General features: G+C 55.4%; 1 protein-coding gene across 2 annotated transcripts in view; it reads right to left on the bottom strand.

Moving 5' to 3' along the window:
- The window catches only part of SNPH (syntaphilin), a 44,577-nt gene that overhangs the window by 13,117 nt on the left and 7,979 nt on the right, over window positions 1-23,481 (bottom strand). For both annotated transcript variants that reach the window (XM_075900902.1, XM_075900903.1), the window contains one exon: window positions 995-1,084. In XM_075900902.1, the coding sequence (XP_075757017.1) occupies window positions 995-1,038 (44 nt within the window). In that variant the 5' untranslated portion in view covers window positions 1,039-1,084. The remainder of the gene's footprint in view (window positions 1-994; window positions 1,085-23,481) is intronic.

The raw sequence follows: 23,481 nt of genomic DNA, 5'->3' as shown, positions 1-23,481 counted from the left end.
CTAGCCGGGAGGGGGTCGGGAGGAGCAGGGCTAGCTGGGAGGGGGTCAGGAGGAGCAGGGCTAGCCGGAAGGGGGTCGGGAGGAGCAGGGCTAGCCGGAAGGGGGTCGGGAGGAGCAGGGCTAGCCGGAAGGGGGTCGGGAGGAGCAGGGCTAGCTGGATGAGGGTCGGGAGGAGCCGGGAAGGGTCAGAGGGAGTGGGGCTGGCCAGAGAGGGCGGGGCAGGAGAGAATTGGCTGCCAGGAAGTGGGACTGACCCGGGCACAGGCAGATCCCAGGGCGTTTTCCATCCTGCGCACGGTCCTGGCAAAGCACGAGCGAGTCTGGCTATTGCTCCACAACGCGCTTGAACAGCGCTCAGGAGCACGGACAGGGCTTCTCCTCCTCCCCAAGACGCAACCAGAGGCTGCCAGCGCCGGTCGCTCCCCGCCTCCCAGCCACCTTCCCCCGCCCCCACCTGGCTTCCATCGGGCGCCCAGCCGGAAAACCAGAACATACCGGACATTACACATGTCCGGTATGTTCTGAGGGTTTTTTTTAACCGGACAGAGGGCCCCAAAACTGGACTGTCCGGTGGAATACCGGACACCTGGCAACCCTATCCAGAGGTCCCAGGTTCGATTCCACCCGCAAACAACCGGAGCCTGTCGACGTTCCACCTGCACGAACGTGGGCCCACGCGCAGACGACATGCAACACGGTATTTCAACAAAAGCCCAACCCTGGAGTTTGGACCGAACACAATGGCGCAGGGGGCCTTGCTAGCTCCCTTCTTAAATGAATATTCTCGCTGGAAGGGGCCGGGGAGTCGCGGGGGTGGGGGGGCCTCTCCAACCCCGTCACTCGTCCGCAGCTGCACCTACGCCAGAGCGACTCCTGCATTCTCACTGCATTTGGGAGGAGTAGGAAACTGGCCGCTAGTTTGCATCTTATGGGCAAAGGCACTGCAGAGACTGCACTCTCCTCCTCCAGGGGACAATAGGTTGGACGTATTCACCTTCGAGAGCCGGTGGAGGGCCGTCTGCTTCCCGGCAGGGACATAGCAACGGCACTGCGGGTGCTGGGAAGGAGGTAACCGGCGCTCCAGCTAGACAGAGAGACAGGAGGAAAGAGAGTGAGAACTGGAAGGGGAGGGGGGAAACGTCCCTAGACAGACACCCCCGCGGGAGAGCTGGAGCAGGCTTTGGGAGCTCTCCGGGGCAAAGGCCGGCTTTGTCTGGCGTGTGCGCTGGAGCTGGCACTTTGGACCTGCGGGTTGCTACATGGAACACACGCAGACGACAATGGAAGCACCGTCAGATGCGCAGCCTGCCCAGCGCCGGGGAAAGGCCACCTGGGAGCGGGCCCCGGGCCATGTCGGAGGAGCTCTGCTGAGCTCCGCTCTATGCAGACTTGCTCCAGAACGTGTGTTTCCATTCACCATTCCGGTGGGTTAATCACCCTCCTTCGGTTTTATCGCCACCCGCCCCGCTCCCGTCCTCTTCTCCGGGCCTTTCACGCAGGGCTCTCAAACCACTTCATCGATATTAGCCTCCATCCCCCCCCCCCCGCCCAACTTTCCTCCTGTGTCACAGAAGAGAAACTGAGGCCAGAACTGAAGCCACTCGCCTAAAATTTCACAATGAATCAGCTGGCCGATGGGGAGTAGAAGACAAGTCCCTAGCTCCCAGCTCCGGGCCTTAGCTAGATCCCCCTCTCCTGCTGGAGCCAGAGAGCCGGTAACATGCATGCCTCAAGAGGGGATATAGTCTCCTGCTATTTTACTCCTCAGTTAAATAAAAATCATCCATGGCACAAAGAGATCAGACGTGCCAGGCAGGGCAGCATGCGCAGAGACTCTTGTGAAGAAAACAAATGGGTCTGTTTGTAATGCACATAAGGAGCCTGCTTCACTGAAGACAATCCGAATTTTTCCTTTCGATCAGGCTCTGGACTAGGAATAAGGAACTGCAAGGGACGAGAAATCTAGAACACATGATGGCAGCACCTAACTTCTCCCAAGAGGTGTTCTAGAGCAATGGTTCCCAACCAGGGTAAGGATGTTAAATTGCATTTAATCAGCTAATCGAGTAGTCGATAAGGGAGGGAACTGCAGAGCTGCAGCGCCCGATTCCCCCACCACGCCTCGGCCTCCCATGCCCCCTACGGGGTCTTGTGGGGGGGGAGACCAGCTTTTAAGCCAGCTCACTCCAGCACCAGCACCTGCTCCCTTCCCCTTGCTGCTTCTGATAAGAGGCAGGAAGGGGTGGGGAGAAGCGATTAATCACTGGGATGGGTTCTCTCTGACTGGACATTTTCAACTCCAGACGGGCTAGTTTTCCGGACGATCAGCTCCATTTCCAATAGAAATTAATTCAGGGAAGCTCCACAGCCCATCTCAGATAGGACACCAGCCTCGATCAGCAGCTGACAACCTGTCCAGACAATTGTACCGTCAGGAGTGTGAGCTGTCTCACGTACCCCAAGTTGCTCCTCACTTCCCAATGACTTGCTTACCCAATCAGACCTACGAACACAAAAGCTGCACTGAAAAATGGCCGATTTCTCGCTTTTACCATATAATTATAAAATACATCCATTGGAAGGTAAAGATGGTGCCTACATTCCAGTGTATTGTATACAGGGCAGTACGTACAAGTCAGTATTTGTATGACATTTTAGTTTGTATTGACTTCACTTATGTTGTTTAAGTCGCCTGTTGTAAATCTAGGCACATCTCTAGATGATCTGAGGTCTTCCCTCTTTGCCCCCACCCCAAGAGACCTGTGTGCACTCCAAAGCGTTTGTGTATCCCTGGTTGAAAACCACTGGACCAAAATGACCACAACCATCCCTTTGGCCTTATAATCGATGAATACCGTGCCTCTTTTACATTCCCTCCTGTTCACACGCTATCCAACATACCATACGCCTATGGAAAATATGACCATGTCTCTACTAAATGCAAGATTGACGCTGCCACGATTGATCTTCCGGAGTTTGATTTAGCGGGTCTAATTAAGACCCGCTAAATCAAACTCAGAAGGCACCCTTGTTGGCAGCAGGTACTCCCGCGAGGAGTAAAGGAAGCCTACAGCAGTCTTTGCTCCCATCGGCCTCCTGTTGTGGGAATGGCGGGGAAACTCAAGTCAAGGTATGTCGACTCCAGCTACGTAATTAACAGAACTGGAGTTGCATATCTTGATTCGACCTTCCCTTTTAGCGTAGCCTGGCCTAGGACTGCTCTGCGTCCCAGTCAGTGGGTCTCCTTTTGGCTCCCACCAGGCCTCCTCTGCCCCACAAGGGAAGAGCAGCTGAGACAAGCTACAGTTAGTGCCGCTGTCCTTGACCTGTTTCCCCCCTGCATGGAAAGTGCTGCCAGCATCCCTTATGTCAGCGAGGCAGGAACAAGCAAACCAGCCATCGAATAATCAATAGGGTGGCTAGTGGAAACACTAAGTGCTGGCTGGGCCATGCTCCTTGGGGGAGGGGTGTGGCAGGAAAGGAAGGGAGGAAGGAGATGATCAGGGATGGAAACAATGGCAGCTGAAGGGCTTTCCATCGTTTTTGGTAGCTCATCACCCTCCTTCTAACAATCCCATATGAAGAGAGATTAAAAAGACTTGGACTTTTCAGCTTAGAAAAGAGGAGGCTCAGGAGGGATAGGAGAGAGGTGTTAAAAAAAATCATGACTTGTGTGGAAAAAGTGAACAAGGAAAAGTTATTTATTTATTTCCACAACATAAGAACTAGGGGTCACTAAATGAATTTAATAGGCAGCGGGTTTAAAACAAACAAAAGGAAGTTTTTCTTCACTCAGCACACAGTCAACCCGTGGAACTCCTTGCCGGAGGATATTGTGAAGATTAGGATTTTAACAAGGTTCAAAAAAAAGAGCTAGATAGATTCATGGAGGTTAGGTCCATCAATGGCTATTAGCAGGGTTTGACAAACTGCAGCAAAATCCACTCACCAGCCCCGCACTGCGCATGCACCAGACCTGCATTGCACATGCGTGCGCTGCTGGTGAACGGGGCGACTGGCTGAAATCTACTCGCCACAGGTGAGTACACGGATTTGTCAAGACCTGGCTATTAGCCAGGATGCGTAGGAATGGTGTCCCTTGACTCTGTTTCTCTGGAAGTAGGTGATAGGGGAGGGATGACATGAAGATTACCTGTTGTGGTCCCTCCCTCTGGGGCATCTGCTATTGGCCACCGTCGGCAGACAGGACACTGGGCTAGATGGATCTTTGGTCTGACCCAGTCTGACCGTTCTTATGTTCTCTCTCCTCCCCCAACCTCTTTTTTCTGGAAGCACCAACTAAGGCAAATTCTGCCTGGTGCCTGGGACTGCAATGTCATTCCTCATGGCTTTCCCCACTCCCGCCACGCCCAGCACCTGCACAGAGGGCTCCCAAACCAACAGGGCTGCAATGGTAAAGAATCTAAAGCACAAACCACCAATAGACACCAAATCATAGAACACCCGAACTGGCAGGGCTCTCGAGAGGCCTCGAGTCCAGCCCCCTGCCCTCCTGGCAGGACCAAGCACCATCTAGATCATCCCTGCCAGGTGTCTGTCTAACCTGATCTTCAATATCTCCAGGGATGGAGATTCCACAGCCTCCCTAGGCAACTTATTCCAGTGTTTAACCACCCAGACAGGTAGGAAGTTTTCCCTCAAGTCCAACCTAAACCTCCCTTGCTGCAGTTTAAGCCCATTGCTTCTTGACCTGTCCTCTGAGGCCAAGGAGAACAATTTTCCTCCTTCCTTCTTGTGACACCCTTTCAGATACTTAAAATCTGCCATCATGTTCCCTCTCAGTCATCTTTCTTCCAAACTAATCAAGCCCAATTCTTTCAGCCTTTCCTCGTCGGTCATGTTTTCTAGATCTTTCATCATTTGTGTTGCTCTTCTCTGGACCCTCACCAATTTCTCCACATCGTTCTTGAAATGTGGTGCCCAAAAACTGGACACAATACTCCAATTGGGGCCTAATCAGCACAGAGTAGAGCAGAAGAATGACTCTTCGTGTCTTGCTCACAACACTCCCGTTCATGCAGCTCAGAATCAGGTTTGCTTCTTTTGCAACAGTATCACACTGTTGACTCATTTAACTTGTGGTCCACTATGACCCCTTGATCACTTTCTGCTGTATCCTTCCTAGACAGTCGCTTCCCATTTTGTACATGGGAAACGGATTGTTCCTCCCTAAGTGGAGCACTTTGCATTTGTGCTTATTGAACTGCAACCTATTGACTTCAGCCAACGCCCTGAGCCCCGGAGCTAGATCAGCAGCCGCGGGGGCGGGTGGCCGTGCCCTCATTCAGGCCTGCAGGACAGAACAGCTTGAGGTGGGAAGCTGGGGTGGCAGCAGCCAGGTGTGAAGGCTGCAGGGGGACGGGCCATGCTGGATGAAAGCTTCTAGCTCAGCTGTGCTCACGCCCTGGTCTGCTTCCCGAAGCCAGGCGGTTGCAGGGGCTTTGCAAATACCCCCCCCAGTCGGTCAGCACCCGGCCTCACGCTGCCACAGAGGCATGCCCCACGGCGTGGCGGGGGATTCCGGTGGCAGCCCTGGAGCTGGGGACTGCGCTAGATGGTTCCAGGCGCAGCACTGGGCTACAGAGAGGGAGGGCGTGAATGGCAGCCGCCTGGAGAGAAATTGCTCCTTTTGCCAACTGTTTTAAGACCAGCTGGTACCTGCAGAGGTTGCTGCACGTGCGAGACAAGGAACTCCAGGCCAGGCAGTGGCTGGCTGGATCCCAGACGAGCCCCACCGCTACCCAGGAAGCCCGGCCGTGTGCAGTTCCTGGCTCTGCCACTGACTGTCTGCAGCTTGGAACTTGCTAGACCACTCTGCCTCGAGGCCCCACGTGTAAAATGGGGGTAAGAGTCCTTCTGTCACAGGCCGAACACTCACCCCCCACGGCGCCTCCTGCTGGTCACTTGGGGAATCCGCTCCCCTGCCTCTCAGTGCCGCTGCTGGCCGCTGGCCCAGCCTCTGGTGCAGCTCCATGTCCCTTCCTGCCCAGAGAGCCCTTCCCACCTACTATTGCCCTAGGTCAGTGCCCCTGCACTCAGGGACCCCCCTAGGCCCACCTTGCTTCAGTGACCCACAGCCAGTCATCTAGCCCCTGCCTCAGGGGCAAACTGCATCTGCAAAGGTCACTCAGCATCTGCAAGGGGTGCAGATCTGCTGCCTCCCTACAGCCCTAGGACCCTCCAGCCTTGCTTCAGGCCCTGCAGCCTGGGAGGGAGGTCAGGCCTGAGCTCCCCAGCCCTACTCGGTCTCAGGAAGCCTCCAGATTCCCTGGCAACCAGGCCCTGTGGCTCCCCAGCCAGAACAAGGGCAAGTGAGTCTCCTCTCAGGAGCCCTTATTTATACAGCCCCAGCTGGGCCCTAATTGGCTAATACCTGCCTCAGCTGCAGGCTGCACTATCTCAGCCCTCTCCCAAGGCTGGGTTTTAACCCTTAGAGGGCCAGTGTGGGGCAGACGTCCCTTTACACCTTCCTGTCTGCCCTGTCTAGCTAGGCCAGGAGTTCCTTGGAACAGGGTTTGTCCGTTGCCGTGCGTCCAGAGAGCAGCTCTCCACAGCAGGGGTTAGGCCCGGCTAGAACAGAAACAACTTTGTGCCCTCTCTGCAGGGGTCGAGGTCTCCTTAGAGCTGGGAGTCACAGAGTATCGCCTGCGCCTCCCGCTTTTACCCGGTTTTCCACAGGGGGGAGACTGCATTCAATGGGGATGTGTGAGTGTAAACGACCAACCACTGAACCCGGTTAACGGTGTCAGTTACACTCGGTGAAGCCTGCTCCCCAGGAGCCCGGCAGGCAGGGACTGGCAGTCCCGCCCCTGGGGAAGCGCTGCTGAGTATAAAGCTGAGTTGTGGAACCGCTGGGATTGTCAGAGGTTACACAGTTACCCCATTCCGCTACTTTAACATCCTTAGTATTTGTCTTCGGGAGGATTTTCCAAGTCCCCAGGGGGAGCTAAGCCCCAACCTGCCCCAGGTGCTTCTGAAATCTCCCACGTTAGCCTACAGCTCGTTAGGTGCCCCCCCCCCCCCCACCACGCACATCCCCAGACTGCTCTCTGCCCCTCTCCCTGACCCGCTCTCTCCTTCGCCCAGCCCGGGGATCTCTACCGACTCCTTTCCCAACACTTCCCTGGCCAGAGACCCATTTCCAAGGCTGGGGCAGGAGGGTTGGGTCTGCGAGCTCCGAGAGCAAGGTCTCTTCCCAAACCCCTCCGGCTGCAGCCTTGTCCTCGGCTCCCAACCGTGCAGGAATACGGCGGCACTGGGTGTTGGCGATAGGTTCAGACGGTGCATAATTATAGCTCTAGCTTCTCCCTGCTTCTGGTGGCTTTAATGTAACTCTCGGGCGGGGCTGCGACCCAGGGCTAAGTAGCACGGTCATGCAAAGCTCGACCTTGAAATACCACGTCAGCTTCTGTTTCAGGGCCACCGCCCCACGCCTCCTCCATGGACGCGCCATCTTCCTACCCACTCAGTGCTCTTAACAGTCCACCTACTGGAATTACTAACCATACCTCAGACTTTCGCAACTGGCTTGGGTATTTTTAAACTCACTTTGTAGCATTTTTCTCATTTGTTACTTTCTACAGAAGGGGTGGGGAACTCCAGGCTCGGATGTGGCCCCCCGGCTTGGCTGGATCCAGTCCCCGAGGCATAGGGCCTCTCCTATGGGTTGGGGCACACAAAATCCACTAGCCCAGGCCCCCTAGGCTCTGGTGTGCGAGGGGAAGGAGAGGAGGGTTTTTCTCCTCAGTCAAGGGCCATGTCAGTGAGGGGTTTTGCAGTTATTTTTGCTGCTTCCTTCTGTGCATTTCCCCAACGGGCTTTTCTGTGGGTCAGTGAGCCCCCGACACAAAAAAGTTCCCCCAGCCCTGTTCTATAGTTTGCCGAGTCTGGACAGTGGGCACGAACCGTTGTCCTTTGTAGTCTGGATACACGACTTCAAAGCGGCACTGTCTGAGTCACAATTGCCTTTTCACGGTTAAGTATATTATCGTTTTAGGTTGGTAAAGCTAATTAAAAAAAAAAGAAACGAAAAAAGCAAAGGGAAAAGCTCCATCGCAGGGCAAACTCTCTGTCTCTGCCTTTTCGAGGGCATCTAGGCCCGGAAACGCAGCCAAAGGTCTTGTCTCCACAGAAAGGCAGAACCTGCAGGCAGAAGAGCTGTTGGACATTCACCAAGAATGGTTCTCAGTTCCATCAGGCTTCCAACGTGTTTTGCGGACAGCCCCCAACCTCTTGGCCAACCCCAGCCTGAAAGGCAAACGTGCTCCAAACCCGCACATTCTCCTGGTCTAGCACGGACGTCTCGGTCTGCCTTGGCAGGCTTTTCCAGAGCGGCTCTAACAAGCATCTTTGATTTGAATCACCGTTGACAGTCACTGTCTTGCTTTCAAGGAATCTGTCTGGCTCTCTCAAGCGTCGACGTGCAAAAGGGCTGCCAGGGAAGGTCACGTTGGATAGGCTACACGACACGATAGCACGGCCTCGATTGCAGTCTGTTACGTAGCTATGGCAACCACACGCACAAAAGCATTTAAGTATCTATTTGCATGTGCAGTTATTGCCAATATGGAACCCGGGGTCCTTGTTTACCGTCAGAAGCAACAGCAACCCCAAGACTAGGGACTCAGATCTAAAGGTAAGGAAGAAACCAGCAGCAAAGAGCTTAGTTCTAACGTGCTTGACCAAGAGCTCTGAGGCAAGGAAGAGACCCCGCCCAGGACAAAGCTAAACGACAATCTACTTGCGAGAGTTTGACTCTCTAGCCATTGCTGAGTCTGTCTGTTCAAGAACTCCTTCTAAACGGAAAGAGGGAGGACCACCAAATTTGGTAGGCAGCATCCTCTGATCAAAACTTAAAGCAAGGTCAGGATTCAGTTGCGCCAAGACAATCGGATGTGCCTGGAATACAATCGTTTCTCACAAAACAAGAGGGAGGGGTCTGCTAGCATGCACAGTTATACTCCACAACGACCACAGGGGGGACGGGGCTCTGTTAGAGTGACTAGATGGGGGTGGGGCTCTGGAGTCACCGGCCACCGTATACGGGTAAAGTTCCCATGCTAGTGAGACACTGGCTGGGCAGCGTGGGCCCCTTTCCCTGGTCAACCCCCAGGAGCTGCTGGCCGGGCAACATGGCCCCCACTTCCCCAACCAGCCCCAAGGAGCCACCCGCCAGGCAGCCCGGCTCCCGCTGCCCCGAGATGCCAGCAAGCAGGCAGAACGCCCCCCCCCCAAACACTGACCCCTGCATCCCCCTAGCAGGAACCCCTCCTTAATAGCCAGAGTAACGCCGGGTGCAGGTGCTAGTAAGTGTATAAAGCTCAGCCAGTTCTTCCTGGGAAGCACAGTGTTCATTCTGCAGAGAAGTGGTGAAAATACGGACGCTTTGCTGGACGCCATGGTTCCTCACTGTCACCTTTGTGGCTGAATCAGCCAGAGGGGTTGCTACATTTGCAGAAGCCCATGTACCTCCATGGAGGAATCTCCCCCCTGCTTTCTTCCTCCCAGGGCGCACTGGAAATGCCTGGCATTTCTGACAGCAGCGTTAAAGAAAGCTGTCTTCTGGCTGCAGCCACGAGCCCAAGCCCTGGGGGCAAGACGCCCCACGGGGGCTGTTTCTCCCTTAGTCATTAGGAAAAGCAGACGGAGAGGAAATGCAAAGCGTGCAGCGAGACGTGACGGAACGCCCTGATGCGCAGCACGCTCCCCAGCAATCAAACACACCAGCTGCCACCGAGGATGGCCATGCAAAGGAAGAAGAGTAATCAAAGGCAGCAGAGAGAGAGGTGCTTCTGGGAGATCTAAAAGCATCGGGTGAGGAGAGAATGAGCAGGGTTTCAGCGCAAGATGGGAAGGCCAAAGCAGAGAGGCGAGGATGCAGATATGAGAAAGGCACTGTGTCACTTTAGTTACTACATCGCTTAGAAAAGGGGGGGAGCATTGCTACCAATTAAGGGAACTCTGAAGAGGGCAGAGGCAGGGAGGGACCAGGAACAAAGGGGTGTCTGCCAGAGAGGAAAGCCAAAACACAGAAGCCAACCTGCCTCATCTGAGTTCTCAAAAAAGCATCCCGAGAGTCAAACAAACGAGCAGGCCCGAAGAGCACCAAAGCATCACGGGATGGTTTCCATGGGATCACACCTGAGAAAGGGGCCAAGGGAATGGGGAGGAAGGTTTTGCAGAGGGCGTATGGAACAGAAAAGCCAGGATCTCAAGTCAACCATTTGGATGAAATCCTGGCTCCGTGGAAACCAATGAGACTTTTGCAAGGGAAACCCGATTGCAACCTCTGGTTCCGGACCATGGAAATCAATGCTGATTGGCATAGAGAAGAACACAAAGTCTCCTCCCCCCTGCAAGGGGCTTGGCACTAAAGAGTCAGCTGCTGCTCAGCAGGCAGCTGACTAAGCACAGCGCTCCATTGCAGGGCGGGGGCAGACTCTGCGTGCTCCCCACACCCTGATCGACCGGGGGGCGGCAGAGAGCGTACAACGTCTCCCATCACCAAGGGCCAGGGTGCCTCCAGGGAACCGCCAGCTGTTCAAAACAGCTGGTGGTTCTCTCTGGGGGAAGGTGGTGGGGGCAAAGACTTCACACTTTCCCCCACCCACAATCAGGGTCTGTGGGCAGGGAAGTGTCCTGGCCCCGCCCCTTCCGCCTGAGGCCCCACCCCTTTCAGTGTGGCCTGGGCCACTTCAAAAATTTCTGAAGGGGCCCCTGGTCAGAAATTATTGCCCGCCCCTGGCTTAGATGCTGCCTACATCAACAGAAGGGCTCTTCCATCCTTTCTAAGCAGTGGAAGCTAGATCAATGGAAGACTTCTTCTGTAGACCTTCTTGTGTCTACACTGGGGGGGCAGGTCAACCTAATCACTGCCCTCAGGGCGTGAAAATTTTTCACAGCCCTGAATAAGGCTCACCAACACAGTAACCTTACCTGTATACGGTAGCCAGCAACATCCAGAGCCCCGCCCCCAGCCACTCCCTTAACAGCGCCCCCTAGTGATCATTCTGTAGTATACCTGTGCATGCTAGCAGACCCCTCCCTGTGTGTGTCAACCTAACAGAAGCATCGATCAGGCCAACATACACCCCCAAATGGAAACCGGGACCAGGTTACGGCTCATCTACTGCAGCAAAGAGAGCGAACAGCAACGCTGGGCAGGCCAGGGCCACGCAAACCAAGAGTCGTCAGATCTACCTGCTGACTTAAGTACACAGCAGCATCTCCGGTCCTGCTGGGTGCAGCATGCAGGCGTCATTCATGCAGCCACTTCTTGCCGAATTGGCAGCTGGGCACCCCCGGAGGTGAGAACTTCAGCCATCCACCTCGAGGTGATGGCTGCATTGAAGCCTGTTAAAGATCACACTCATTCATCAGCTCCATCCACTCTGGCTTGCGAGGTAGTGGCTCTGATGCCCTGAATACGATCCAAAGCAGGCGAGACAGTTTCCTCCTCCCAGTGAGTATTGGCTGCATAGGCAGGGGAGCTAGTTTTTGTGCGGGTCCCACACACCACTCTCTGCCTAGGGTCCTGGCGCTGCCTTCCTGGTGCCCGGGCTCCACTCCTGGGCCTGCATGTGCAGTCCCAGCTGAAGGAGCCACGCCCAGGGTTCTGGTCATAACCCTGTACCTGGAGTTCACCCGCTGGGTCCACCATCACCAGCCCTGCACCAGGAGCGTTGCTCCCACTCCCGCACAGCTTGGCCTCCTTAACCCGGTCTGCATTTCCCATCCATGTACCCAGAGTCCCAGCCCCGCTCCTGGCCCCAGCTGTATCAGGTGGTAGATTGGCAGAGACCCTGGAGGTTTTTCGCCTTCCTCTGTAGCATGGGGTACAGATCACAGCTGGAGGATTCTCTGCATCTTGGGGTCTTCAAAGTATTTCAAGGCTTCAATATCTGAGATCTAGGTGAGAGGATTATTGTAGGAGGGGGTGGGTGAGATTCTGTGGCCTGCACTGTGCAGGGGGTCAGATTAGATGATCATAATGGTCCCTTCTGACCTTAAAGTCTATGAGTCTATGAGGTGGAGGGGGGCAGACAGGACTAAGGGGGCAGCGAGGACCACTGGCTTCCGGAAACCCCCACTGTAAAACAACGCTCCAGCGCTGCCGACTTTGGGGAGCAAGGACCAGGCGGAACGCCTTGCAGTGGAATCTAACTTGGTCTGCACTGAGAACCGAGATCAGCACAGCTCCGCCGGTGAGAGACGTGCAAAAAGCCACGGCCCGGCCTAGAACAGCAGCGTTGGCAAGTTCCCAACGCAGACACAGCTCTGCCAAGAGAAGAGTGCTTCTGTCAGCTTAGCCAACGGTCCGTGGGGAGGTGGTATTCCCACACCGGCAGAACAACTCCATGTGCGTGCGTCTGTGTCTATACTAGGAATGTAAAATCCCAGATAATCAGTTAAATGTAGGTTAACTGAATGTTTACCCGGTTAACCCTCCAGTGAGACCTCATCGCTCCAGCCCCCCAGCCCCCCACGGCTCTGCCGGCTCCCCAGCAAACCAGTTACCCGTGCACACCCCTGATCTAGGGGCTATGGCACCTAGCTCTGCTTACGCAGGCTATGTTCATGCCACAAAGCCTAGCAGAAGAAACACGGCAGACGTAAGAGAATCCCGTCAATTCAGAAGCAAACTGACCCTCAGATCTTCACACCATTTGCCATCGGCCCGCTCAGGCCGAGGGGAAGGAGCTGAGATAGCACAGCTGCCGGGAAAGCTTTTCACGTGCATTCGAACACCCCGCCGGCGAGCACAACTTCTGAGGGGCGGTGCTTGCATGCCTCTTGTCAAATGGGGCTGAAAAGACGGGATCCCACGGTTTGGTCAAACCCGGCCTTCCTCTGTCCACGGGCGGCTTGCCCTCAGGAGCCGTTATTAGCAGAGCAAGCATCTGGAGGCAAGTTCTCCCAAAAGCAGCAACTGCGCCCCCACCTCAGTGCCCCATGCCCTCAGAAGCTGCATCTGCCGCCAGAATGGTAGAGGGGGGGTTATGCCGGGGACCAGGGCTGGATTAAGGGGGGGGCTAGCCGGGCAGATGCCCGGGGCGCCAACCTATGGGGGGCACCTGATTGAAGTGGTAAGGAGCGCCACATCAGGCGCCCCCCCCTTAGGTTGCCGCCCAGGGCGGGGCAGCGCATGCGCTGTGCGCCTGGGGGCGCAGCACCCCATACACGTCAATCAAGTGCCATGCACCCGGGGCACTGGATTGTCCTGCTGGGGACTAGTGCCAGGTGGAACAAGGCATCGTGCAACGTGATAACCGAGTCCTGAAATAAAGCTGGAAAGCAGCCAGATAATTTTTACTTTTTTCTTTGCTCCGGGCGTTATCCTACAGGTCACCATTCCCCCCAAAACACAGCAGTCTGGGGAGAAGTTTGACCCTGCTACAGGGTCTGACTAACCCTCCTCTACCCTACAACTGGAACTCCATGAACTGCCCATCCCCAGCTCCTTCCCCTTCCAGTTTGCTGCGTTTCCTGGAGAATGCACACGCTGCCTGCAGCCCGGCTCCCCCGGACTTTGCCGGCCTAGCTGACGTTGAAACCCAAGGCCCGGCCTGCCCCCAGCCCTTCTCCCTGAAGCAGCAGCTCCCAGCGCCACAGAAAAATCGAGGTAGGCCTCAAGGTTGCTGTCACCCAGCTGAGGCGGTTGTCATGGCAACTGGGATGGGGTTTAAAGCATCAGAGATCATCTGACCCTGCTGCAGAGGAGACACCACACAGCCCCCCCCCCCCCCCCCCCCCCCCGTGCTCCTGCTGCGTGCCAGCGCCAGGCAGGACCAAGCAGCGGGATTCGCTTTCTGCAGCCTCCAAAATATTCATAAGCCACGAAAGCTCAGAGCCGGTCAGAACGCCAGGGGGAGAGGCCACTGGAGTCCGTGGGGACTTGGCTTCCGGGGCTCTCTGTCCGCGCGGTCGCAGGGGGCCCCACAACACGGGAACTGTAGAGGGAACTGGATGGCCCTGCCCCTCAAATTATTTGGCATAGCTCCCCCTCCAGGCCTGCCAACAGGGAGGCAAAGGGGGCAGTTGCCCCACAGCTCAGCAATTCATAGGGGCCCAGGACTCCCGGGCGTTGCCACCACTATTGCAGCAGCGGCATGGTCCAGGCAGCACCAAGGGCTGGCTGGCTGTTCGCCCCCCCCCCGCGGCCCCACCCTTTCTGGGAGCCTGGAGCCAGGCCTCCCCAAACTATACCTGCCCCCCAGTAAACTGTAGGACCCCCACAGTAGGGTCTGTGAACAGGTTAGACAAACGCCTGTCATAAATGGGCTACTTAGGACACAGCCCTGATCTGAGGGCAGGGGATCGGACTAGACTGTCCCTTCCAGTCCCACGATTCCATGCAGGACTACGTCCCAGAGCATCTGCCAAAGCCAGGCCTGGCCGGCAGCCACACACACCAGCAATGCAGCCGAACTGAGAGACTGTTGGTTCTCATTGTAATGCACTAGCTAAGTTTGGCGCTGCCTCTTCTAGTAACTGGTCCGTGTTCACAAGAGACTGCTCCTGCTGCCCCCTAATGGGGATGCTCCCTTAGTGCTGGTGTTGAGCGTGGGGTACGCAGCATGCAGACAATGGGTGGCAGAGATTGGGACGCAGGCATGCAACGGAGTTCTGCACAAGGACAAAGCAGGAACGCAGCAGAGCCTTCCAACAGAAACCTGCCACCGGAATCTCCTTGGTTGTGTGTGACTCCTTTGTTCAAACTACAACAGAAATGACTCCATTTGCCTCTCTCCCATCCCCACTGCCTAAGGGATTAGGATGAGAGGGTTGGAGTCAATGGGGCCAGCAGTATGGGGAAGCGATTAAGAATGTAGGAGCATGCAGTGCAAGTGACTTTTCAGCTTAGAAGAGAAGAGACTCAGGGGGGATAGGACAGAGGTCTATAAAATCATAACCGGTGTGGAGAAAGAGAATAAGGAAAAGTTATTTACTTGTTTCCATAAGAACGAGGGGGTCACCAAATGAAATTAATGGGCAGCAAATTTAAAACAAACTAAAGGAAGTTTTTCTTCATGCAATGTACAGTTAACCTGTGGAACTCCTTGCCAGAGGACGTTGTGAGGACCAGGAATTTAACAGGGTTCAAAAAAGAACTAGATACATTCACAGAGGATAGGTCCATCAATGGCTATTAGCTAGGATAGACAGTGATGGTGTTCCTAGCCTCTGCTGGAGGCTGGAAACGGGCGACAAGGGAGGGATCACTGGATGATTTCCTGTTCTGTTCATTCCCTCTGGGGCACCTGGCATTGGCCACTGTCGGTAGACAGGACACTGGGCTAGATGGGTCTTTGGTCTGACCTAGCGTGGCTGTTCTTATGTAAGTGGAGGGAGCAGACCCATACCATGGAGGAAGCGGCTACGAGGCACCAAACCAGACCTAAGCCGCACAGGGTAGGACAATGAAGAGTCCTGTGGTGCTTCAGAGACCAGCAAATTTATTAGGGCATCAGCGTTCGTGGGTAAAACCCACGTCACCCCGTGTGGCTGTAACTCGTTTGCCGTGCAACAACCCACTACGAGTCAGTCACCAGGAGAGTGTCCAACGTCGTCTTATCCTTTCCACGTGGGCCTGGGCAAGACAGCGCCTCTCGCGGACCCAAAACATGGAACTTTCTTCTCTTGTTAGGGCAGGAACTGGCTTAGCAACCTCCGGCCCAGGGCCCCACCCAGCCAATGCCACAAATGGTGCCACTGTTCAGCACCCAGTGGCCATTCGCAGGAGGTTCTAACAGGTCAGGTGCTGTTTACGTCCATCCTTAACACATCTCCCGGCAGCTAAGCCCTGTATTCTGCAGTCAAGTTCAGAAGCCAGCACCCTGGAGTCAGGACCAGGGGAGCCAACAGCCTTGCCAGGCCCCTGGGCCAGGAGGCAAGTGGGGACGGAAGCCAATCCCAGAAGGGGCGGGGCCTCAGGAAAGAGGGGCGGGGCTGGGATAGCCAGCCCTCAGTGCTGTCCAGACTGCAATGCATCTTCCCCCCCTCCCCCCCGAGCACGGTGCTCCGGCGAGGATTTAAAAGGGCCCAGGGTTCTGGTTGCCACAGTAGTGGGGTCCGGCGGTCCTGGACCCTTTTGAATCTCTGGCCCCTGGGGCAGTTGCCCCAACTTTCCCTATTGGCAGGCTGGGTCAGTACAGAGTAAATCCAAGACAGAACGTGCCCAGTCTCACGTGCAGGGAGGCCTGGGAGATGAGACCGGCAAGGGGCTGGGCTTTCCGAAGACGCATTCCGACTCAGCCTGCACGCAGGTGTTGGCAACTTCCTCCAGCTCCCGCCACAGTCCAGCACAATCTCATACCAGATGGTAGTGGGAGGGCCTCCCAGCTGCCAGCTCAGAGAGCGACCTTCACGGTTTCTATGGAATTCGTATTAGCTGACTCCTTCCCCGTGCTTAGAGCATTTCGCTCCATCGACTCTCGCACAAGCTGGATGGAAATTCTGCACCCAGTCCCCCGGATTGTGGGGTGCTCTGCAGACCTGAATTCCCAGGCAGCGAAGGCCTCGGCTACACGGAAAAGTTTAAAGCGCAGCCGTGACCGTGAGGCCACGGCACGAGCGTGGGGGGAAGAGATCTCCCAGCGCACCACGGAAACCACCTCGACATGGAGAGGAGCCAAGAGCTCAGCTCCCTGCGCTGGCACTAGGTTCACACTGGCGCTAGGTTCACACTGGCGCTTTGCAGCCTTGTAACTTGCCGTGCTCGGGGAAGAAGGGTGGTTTTTCACACCCCAGAGCCAGAAAATGTAGTGCTGTGACCAGTGTATGCCAGTGTAGACTTGGCCTTAGTTTCAATTGAAACATGGTGATTTTATTGCACTAAATGTGAAAATTAAGATCACAGCCAGAACACCGTTCCAAGCTCTCTAGTCTGGTGCAGGATAGCCGTGCTGTATCCAGACTCTGCAATTCATCCCTACCTATCCAAGTGAGACTTGTCGCTGGGAATGAAACTGCAAAGCATCCATACTTTGACATGCCCAAAATCCAGAAGAGCAGATTTAGGACATTCTGCAGTGCACCATGTAAGAGCAAGTTAGCACATAGGTGGCATCTACACAGCACCCTTACCTCGAAATAGCTTATTTCGAAATTTGGCGCTGTCTACACAGTGCCAAATTTCGAAAAAAAAAAACCAAAAACGCAATTCTGACAAGTCCCTTAACCCTTATGGAACGAGGGTTACAGGGACACCAGGATAGAGCGCCTGTTATTTTGAAATATATTTCCAAACAATGGGCACGTTTAAAGATGTGGAATTGCTATTTTGGGATACTTCCAGTATCCCGAAATAGCCCCGCTGTCTAGATGTAGCCTTAGCGTCCCTAGCTCTCCCAATCATTCCATTCTGAGTTCTAAGTTAGCTATAAGCTAGCAAAAAGAATTGCTGTCGTGTGGACAGCTTGCAGGAGATCTCTGCTCAGCGTGCGGCAGGAGTCACAAGAGACAACCAAATGTTAGGCGTTGTCTCTATCCATGTGGACATCCACGCTTCGGAGATCGATTTTACAGGGTTTGATTTAGTGGGTCTAGTAAGGACCTGCTAAATCAAATGCTGCGGGCACCCCAATCAACCCCAGTCCTCCACAGAGGAGTAAGGGAAGTTGACAGGAAAGTTTCTCCTCAACTGAGTCTCTCCCGTCGACTTCCCGCAGCGGGGCACCCCAGAAAGTTGTTTGATTCCAGCTAAGCTATTCACGCATCTTAAATCGAATTTCTCCCCCAGTGTAGACCTGGCCAGAGAATGAAAAAGGGATGGGAGGGAGAGCAAAACTGTGCCCTTCTATAAAATGCCAGCACCTCAAATACTCTGCTTCATTCACTGCATCTCCAAGAGGCTAGAACAGAAATACAGAAGGTTCTGAACTGGGCAATGAGAAAGACGTGGAAGAACGTAGAATCTAACAGAGATTGAAAAGCTCTGGGCTGAGATTCTGGGCTATGCTGCATGGAAGTTGCTGCAGAGGGGGAGGGGGGGAGAAGAGGGGGCAGGGAGAAGGCTCAGTTGGCTTTAAGAGATTGTTTTATCCTGTTAAAGCTCGGCTTCCCTGGGCATTGGACAGGGTCCCTGTGTGACACACCATCCTGGGGGCCTTCGTTATGGCAGCCTCCCAGGCCCAGCTGTGGACCACAGCCTGGCTCAGGATCTCTGCAGGGCTGCCTGCTGCAGCCTTACCCTGGGCACACGTCCCATGCCAGGGGTAGCGAGCAGGGAGAGCTGGATGGCCGCCTTCTACCCCCACCCAGAAACGAGGCTTTAGGGACACGTTTAGGGATGTAAAATCCCAGTTGATCAGTTAAGCAGGGGGCTGGGAGCAGGAGTCAGAAGTTGGACGAAGTGGTTTCTGCTCCTGCCTCCTTCCCCCCATCCCGTGCAAGGCTCCCGGGGACTGGCAGAGGAGCCAGCAGCCGCATGCGTGAGGCAGCTGGCTTCTGCTCCTGGCGCCCATGGAGCTGCTCCCTGGTAACTGGTACTCAGTAAGCACCACCCGGTAAGGGCGGTTACTTGTTTGCATCCCTGGACATTTGAAGGGGGCTCATCTCTGGAAGGAGCCAGAACAGGCTGGGGTCTCCCCTGAGAGGAGCGGTGGGCAACTTGGGGCACGTGGGCCCACTGGGGTCTGTGTGTGGCCTGCGAGAGGTTGCGTTATTGTTGCCCGTGCACAGATCCCGCAGGTTTCCATCAAGGTTGGTTTTTTCCTACCGGTGTTACTAGAGTGACACGCAGGGGAAGCCGGGGCATGTTGATTGCTCACAGCACGGACCAGGAGAACCGCACGCTCCCTCTGCAGCCAATCCCAGCGCGGCTACAGCTCAATTGGCTCCACCCACAAATTCCAGCCATGCAAGCACAGTTGCTAAACCACCCTGGCCCTGTTGGCTACCACAACCTTGTGGCCCAGTGAGACGAAGGAGACCCCCTCGCAGCCTAGGTTGCCCCTCGCTGCCTGGGAACCATTTACCTAGCGAACAAAAGGGACGCAAGGCAGAGCAGATCACGCCCCCAGCACCTGCTTCCTAAATAGCTAGTTATTTTTAGGAGACTGGTTTATATGGGGCTTTGCATGACATGGAGCGGGTGCTCGGGCCCAGTATGTTGGACGGAAGCCCAAATAAAGAAGGGTTTACAGTCGGGAGATCAGCCCTTCTATTTGTACTACAATAATCGGAGGAAGGGGCGATATTCAGTACAAGCAGAAGGGAGCACGTTTAACGTTACCCATTGGAACGTTATGTTCCCTACAACTCAATTAGCGTGTGGAACTCACCGCCACAGGATTTTGCATGAGTCAGAAAAAGAACTGGGCATTTCTGTGGCCAATGGAATCTCCCAAGCTACAGGCTAAAGGTGAAACAGCTCCAAGAATTGAGGAATGGAGATAAACTCTCAGGGTACGTCTACACTACAGCGCTAATTCGAACTAACTTAGTTCGAATTAGTTAATTCGAACTAAGCTAATTCGAACTAACGGATCCAGACTAAAAAACTAGTTCAAATTAGCATTTTGCTAATTTGAACTAGCATGTCCACATTAAGTGGACCCTGAACCGGGGTTAAGGATGGCCGGAAGCAGTGCCGGCAGGGCATCAGATGAGGACTTAGAGCATGGAGCTGCTGCCTCAAGCTAGCCGAGGGCTGCGCTTAAAGGGACCCGACCCCCACCCCGGACAGACAGTTCTCAGGGGTGCCCCGCTTGCAAAGCAGTCCTGGCTTGGAGTGCCCTGAGTGCCCACACTGGGCACATCACAGCACTTGGCCATCGGACCAGCTGTGCTTGCCGCAGGCTGCCATCTGGGGAGAGGGGACAATTGGGGGGCTGCAGGAGAGGTTCCACCCCCAGAAGCCTGCAGAGCCAGCCCAGTCCTCCCCATCGGGGGCTCCTACCCCATTCCTCCCTCACCTCCTTCCACTTACCCCTCCCTAGCCCCCCTTCCTGATGTACAAAATAAAGGACAATTGTGTTCAAAAATAGAATCTCTCTTTATTGAACAAAACTCGGGGAGACAGGGAAAAGGAGGTGGGAGAGGGGAAGAGAGAGGCTGGGAGAGGGGAGGGCAACCAAAATGATCAGGGGTTGGGAACAGGTCCCATATGAAGAGAGGCTAAAGAGACTGGGACTTTTCAGTTTAGAGAAGAGGAGACTGAGGGGGGAATAGGATAGAGGTCTATAAAAGCATGAGTGGGGTGCAGAGGGTGCATCAAGAAAAGTTCTTCATTAGTTCCCATAAAGAAGGGCTAGAGGACACCAAAGGAAAGGAATGGGTAGCAGGCTTCAAACTAGTAACAGAAAGTTGTTCTTCACAAAGCAAAGAGTCAACCTGTGGAACTCCTTGCTGCAGGAGGCTGTGAAGGCTAGAACTAGAACAGAGTTTAAAGAGAAGTGAGATAAAGTGATGGAGGTTGGGTCCATGGAGTGGTATTAGCCAGGGGGTAGGAGTGGTGTCCCTGCCCAAAGTTTGTGGAAGGCTGGAGAGGGATGGCACGAGACAAATGGCTTGGTCACTGTCTTCGGTCCATCCCCTCCAGGGTCCCTAGGGTTGGCCGCTGTCGGCAGACAGGCTACTGGGCTAGATGGACCTTTGGTCTGACCCAGTACGGCCATTGTAAGCTCAGGGCTCAGGGTCGGGGTCTCAGTGGACCACCTTGATTTTCATGCACACCTGCTCCTGGGTGGCCAGGCTGGCAGCTCTCCTGCCCTAGACGGCCACTTTCCTGTGCCTACTGCGGAGGTCGTGGACAAGGTCCACGATGTCCGCACTAGACCAGGCGGGTGCCCGCTTCTTGCGGTCCCGGGCAAGCTCCCGGGAGCCGCCAGCCTGGTCCCGGGAAGAGGGGGAGGGCTGGGGGGCATCGGGTGGGTGGCTCGATCCGTGCCAGGTGCAGGGTCTGCTGGCTGGGTGCTGGCAGGCTTGCACCTGGCACGGGCACCGTAGCCAGCCCGTGCCCCTTTAAGGGATCCGGGGCCAGGAGGGGGGCAATAGAGTTTCCCTGGTGTGGCCAGAGTGGCCACCAGGGAAAGCTGGGGAGGGCTAGCCTCCCACTAGTTCGAATTAAGGGGCTACACAGCCCTCAATTCGAACTAGTAAGTTCGAACTAGGCTTAGTCCTCGTACAATGAGGATTACCTAGTTCGAACTAAGCGCTCCGCTAGTTCGAATTAAGTTCGAACTAATGGAGCGCTAGTGTAGCGCCTATTAAAGTTAATTCGAACGAACGTCCATTAGTTCGAATTAACTTTGTAGTGTAGACATACCCTCAGAGTCCAGGGCCTGAGCCAGCCTCTGACCCATCGGTGTCTCAGAAAGGAAAACATCTCCAGGGTTTCCTGCACTTTCTGCTGGTGAATCCAGCGCTGGCTGCTGTCAGAGCCAGGGGACTGGGCTCCCTTGTTTGAGCCTTTGTTCCTCTGCTCTCTGGTAACACTTTCACCTGCACACGGCTGCTCCGTTCCTTGCTTGTGAAATGCCTGAAGATCCTCCCTTCCCACGCCCTGTCTCACGCAGACCCCTGGCTACCTGCCCACTGAACCTTCTCCGGCCAGCCACTGGGCACCCTCACCTGTCCTTTCTGGCAGAGCCGGCCTTTCAGGGGCTGACGCTGTGCCATGCCCAGCGATGGAGCTTTTAACACCACCAGGCGGCCAGCCCCGCTAAGCGATCCATCTGGAGCCTTTTGCTCTAGTTTGTGATTCCCGCAGTCACAGGCTGATGCTTCGCAGGCGGCGCGGGCTGTTGCTGACACTTGCGAGAGACACCACAGATAGAAAAGCCGGCGGATTCAACGGGCGGGCCTCACGGGAGCCAAGGCATCAATAGCACTTCTGAGAGCATCACGTACCAGCCTGACGCGACTGCCGAACCGAGGAGGATGCGTGAGCCACTGTCACGTCAACGGCCTCCAGGCGGCACCCCGCATGAAGACACGCGTTGGAATAAGTGTGCCGTTTGCCCAGCCTGGCCTCCCCTTTCCTGTGCCAGGCAGATATACATGTGCGGGCATCTCCTCTCCCCCCCCAGTAATTCTGACCAATTCATGCTCCCTTGATACTGTGCCGGGTCCAGAGCAGTCTAACTCAGCAGCCTCCCTGGGCGTGTTCTGTTTCCCAGCATGCTTATGGGCACACGGATGTCCACGCCGCTCACTGACTCCAACACACAGGCCCTCAGCACCCTCTTCACTCAGGCAGGGAGAGAGAGTAGCCACCTACAAAGGAGCCAAGCAGTCGTATTCCTCTGCGTGAGGACCATGAAGCTCCCGCAAAGGGAAGAACAGGGTGTGACGGCGCGTTGGGGGTCCCCCGTCTCCTGCACCCCGAAATGGCACAAACAGACTGCACCAGCCGGTGGAATAGAGGACGTTTATTGCCTCTCCAGGATACAGCACAGCACAGATGGAATCTGGTCACAGAGCTGGGCTAGGATGCCTCAGGCCCCCTTGAGATGGGGGAGACTGGGCCCCTAAACTCCAGCCCCTTTCCCTAGGCTGTCTCCTCCATGCTCCCAGACCGCAACTAACCAACCCTCTTCCAGCCCTGCCCCCCAGCCAGGGCAGCATCCACCTTCCTTTGTTCCTCTCCATGGGGGGTGTCTGGCCATACTGGTTTGCATAGTGACTCATCCTGTTTTGCTGCGTCCCACTGCAGCCAGTGGGGGTTACCCCAGAGCCAGCAGCCAGGTACCCCCACTACATCACACAGGGTCTACCCAGTAAAAGAATCAAATGCTTCAAAGTGGGGGTGGGGGGGTCTGTTCTCTACAGAGACAGGACTAGAGTCTCACCGGCGGTTGAATGGCACAATGTCAGCCGAGTGACGCTGGTTTGCCCCAGCTGACCATCTGACGGAAAACGCCGAGACACCATCGCGTATCTTCCAGCTCCCAGCAGAACGGATGAGTCCCTTGTGAGAGCCGGGGCACGGTGCCCGTAGCCGTTACCCAAGACGGGAAAGGACGGACAGTTCCCAGGACGGTATGGAAGTTACCCAGAATTCTTTGGGGGACCCCAGCATGTCCGTGCTCCTGGGATGTGGCAGGAGTCCAGGCTGGCGGCGGAGCAGCCTACCACTCTCCTGCACCCGGGCGACTCTGAATGTTCAGAGAGGGAGGTTGTGATGAGGTGGCCGGTCACAACAGCCTCCCTCCGCTCCTTGGAGCAGAACCCATCAGCTCCTTCCCAGAGCAGGGACCTGCAGCGGCCACTCCCAGGAGACGTGTTTCAGAGCATTAACCGGGATACTCCAGCGGAATGGCCGCCTGCTGTCGGAGTCCCTCTGCCTCCTGCAGGGCTGCTATTGTGTCGGGTTGACGGTCGTTTTCCCTTCCATTGCTCCTTTTGTTCTATTTTACAGAACTGCCTCCAATGCTGACCTGTGTGTTTCTAACACTATGGCCTGGCCTCCCGGGGGCTGGGCTGATGCCAGCTCCCTGCGCGGCCCAGCCAGTTCTG

Source organism: Pelodiscus sinensis, chromosome 18 (genome assembly GCF_049634645.1).
Source record: "Pelodiscus sinensis isolate JC-2024 chromosome 18, ASM4963464v1, whole genome shotgun sequence".
Lineage (NCBI taxonomy): Eukaryota > Metazoa > Chordata > Testudines > Trionychidae > Pelodiscus > Pelodiscus sinensis.
This window is presented reverse-complemented; position numbering and strand designations above follow the sequence as displayed.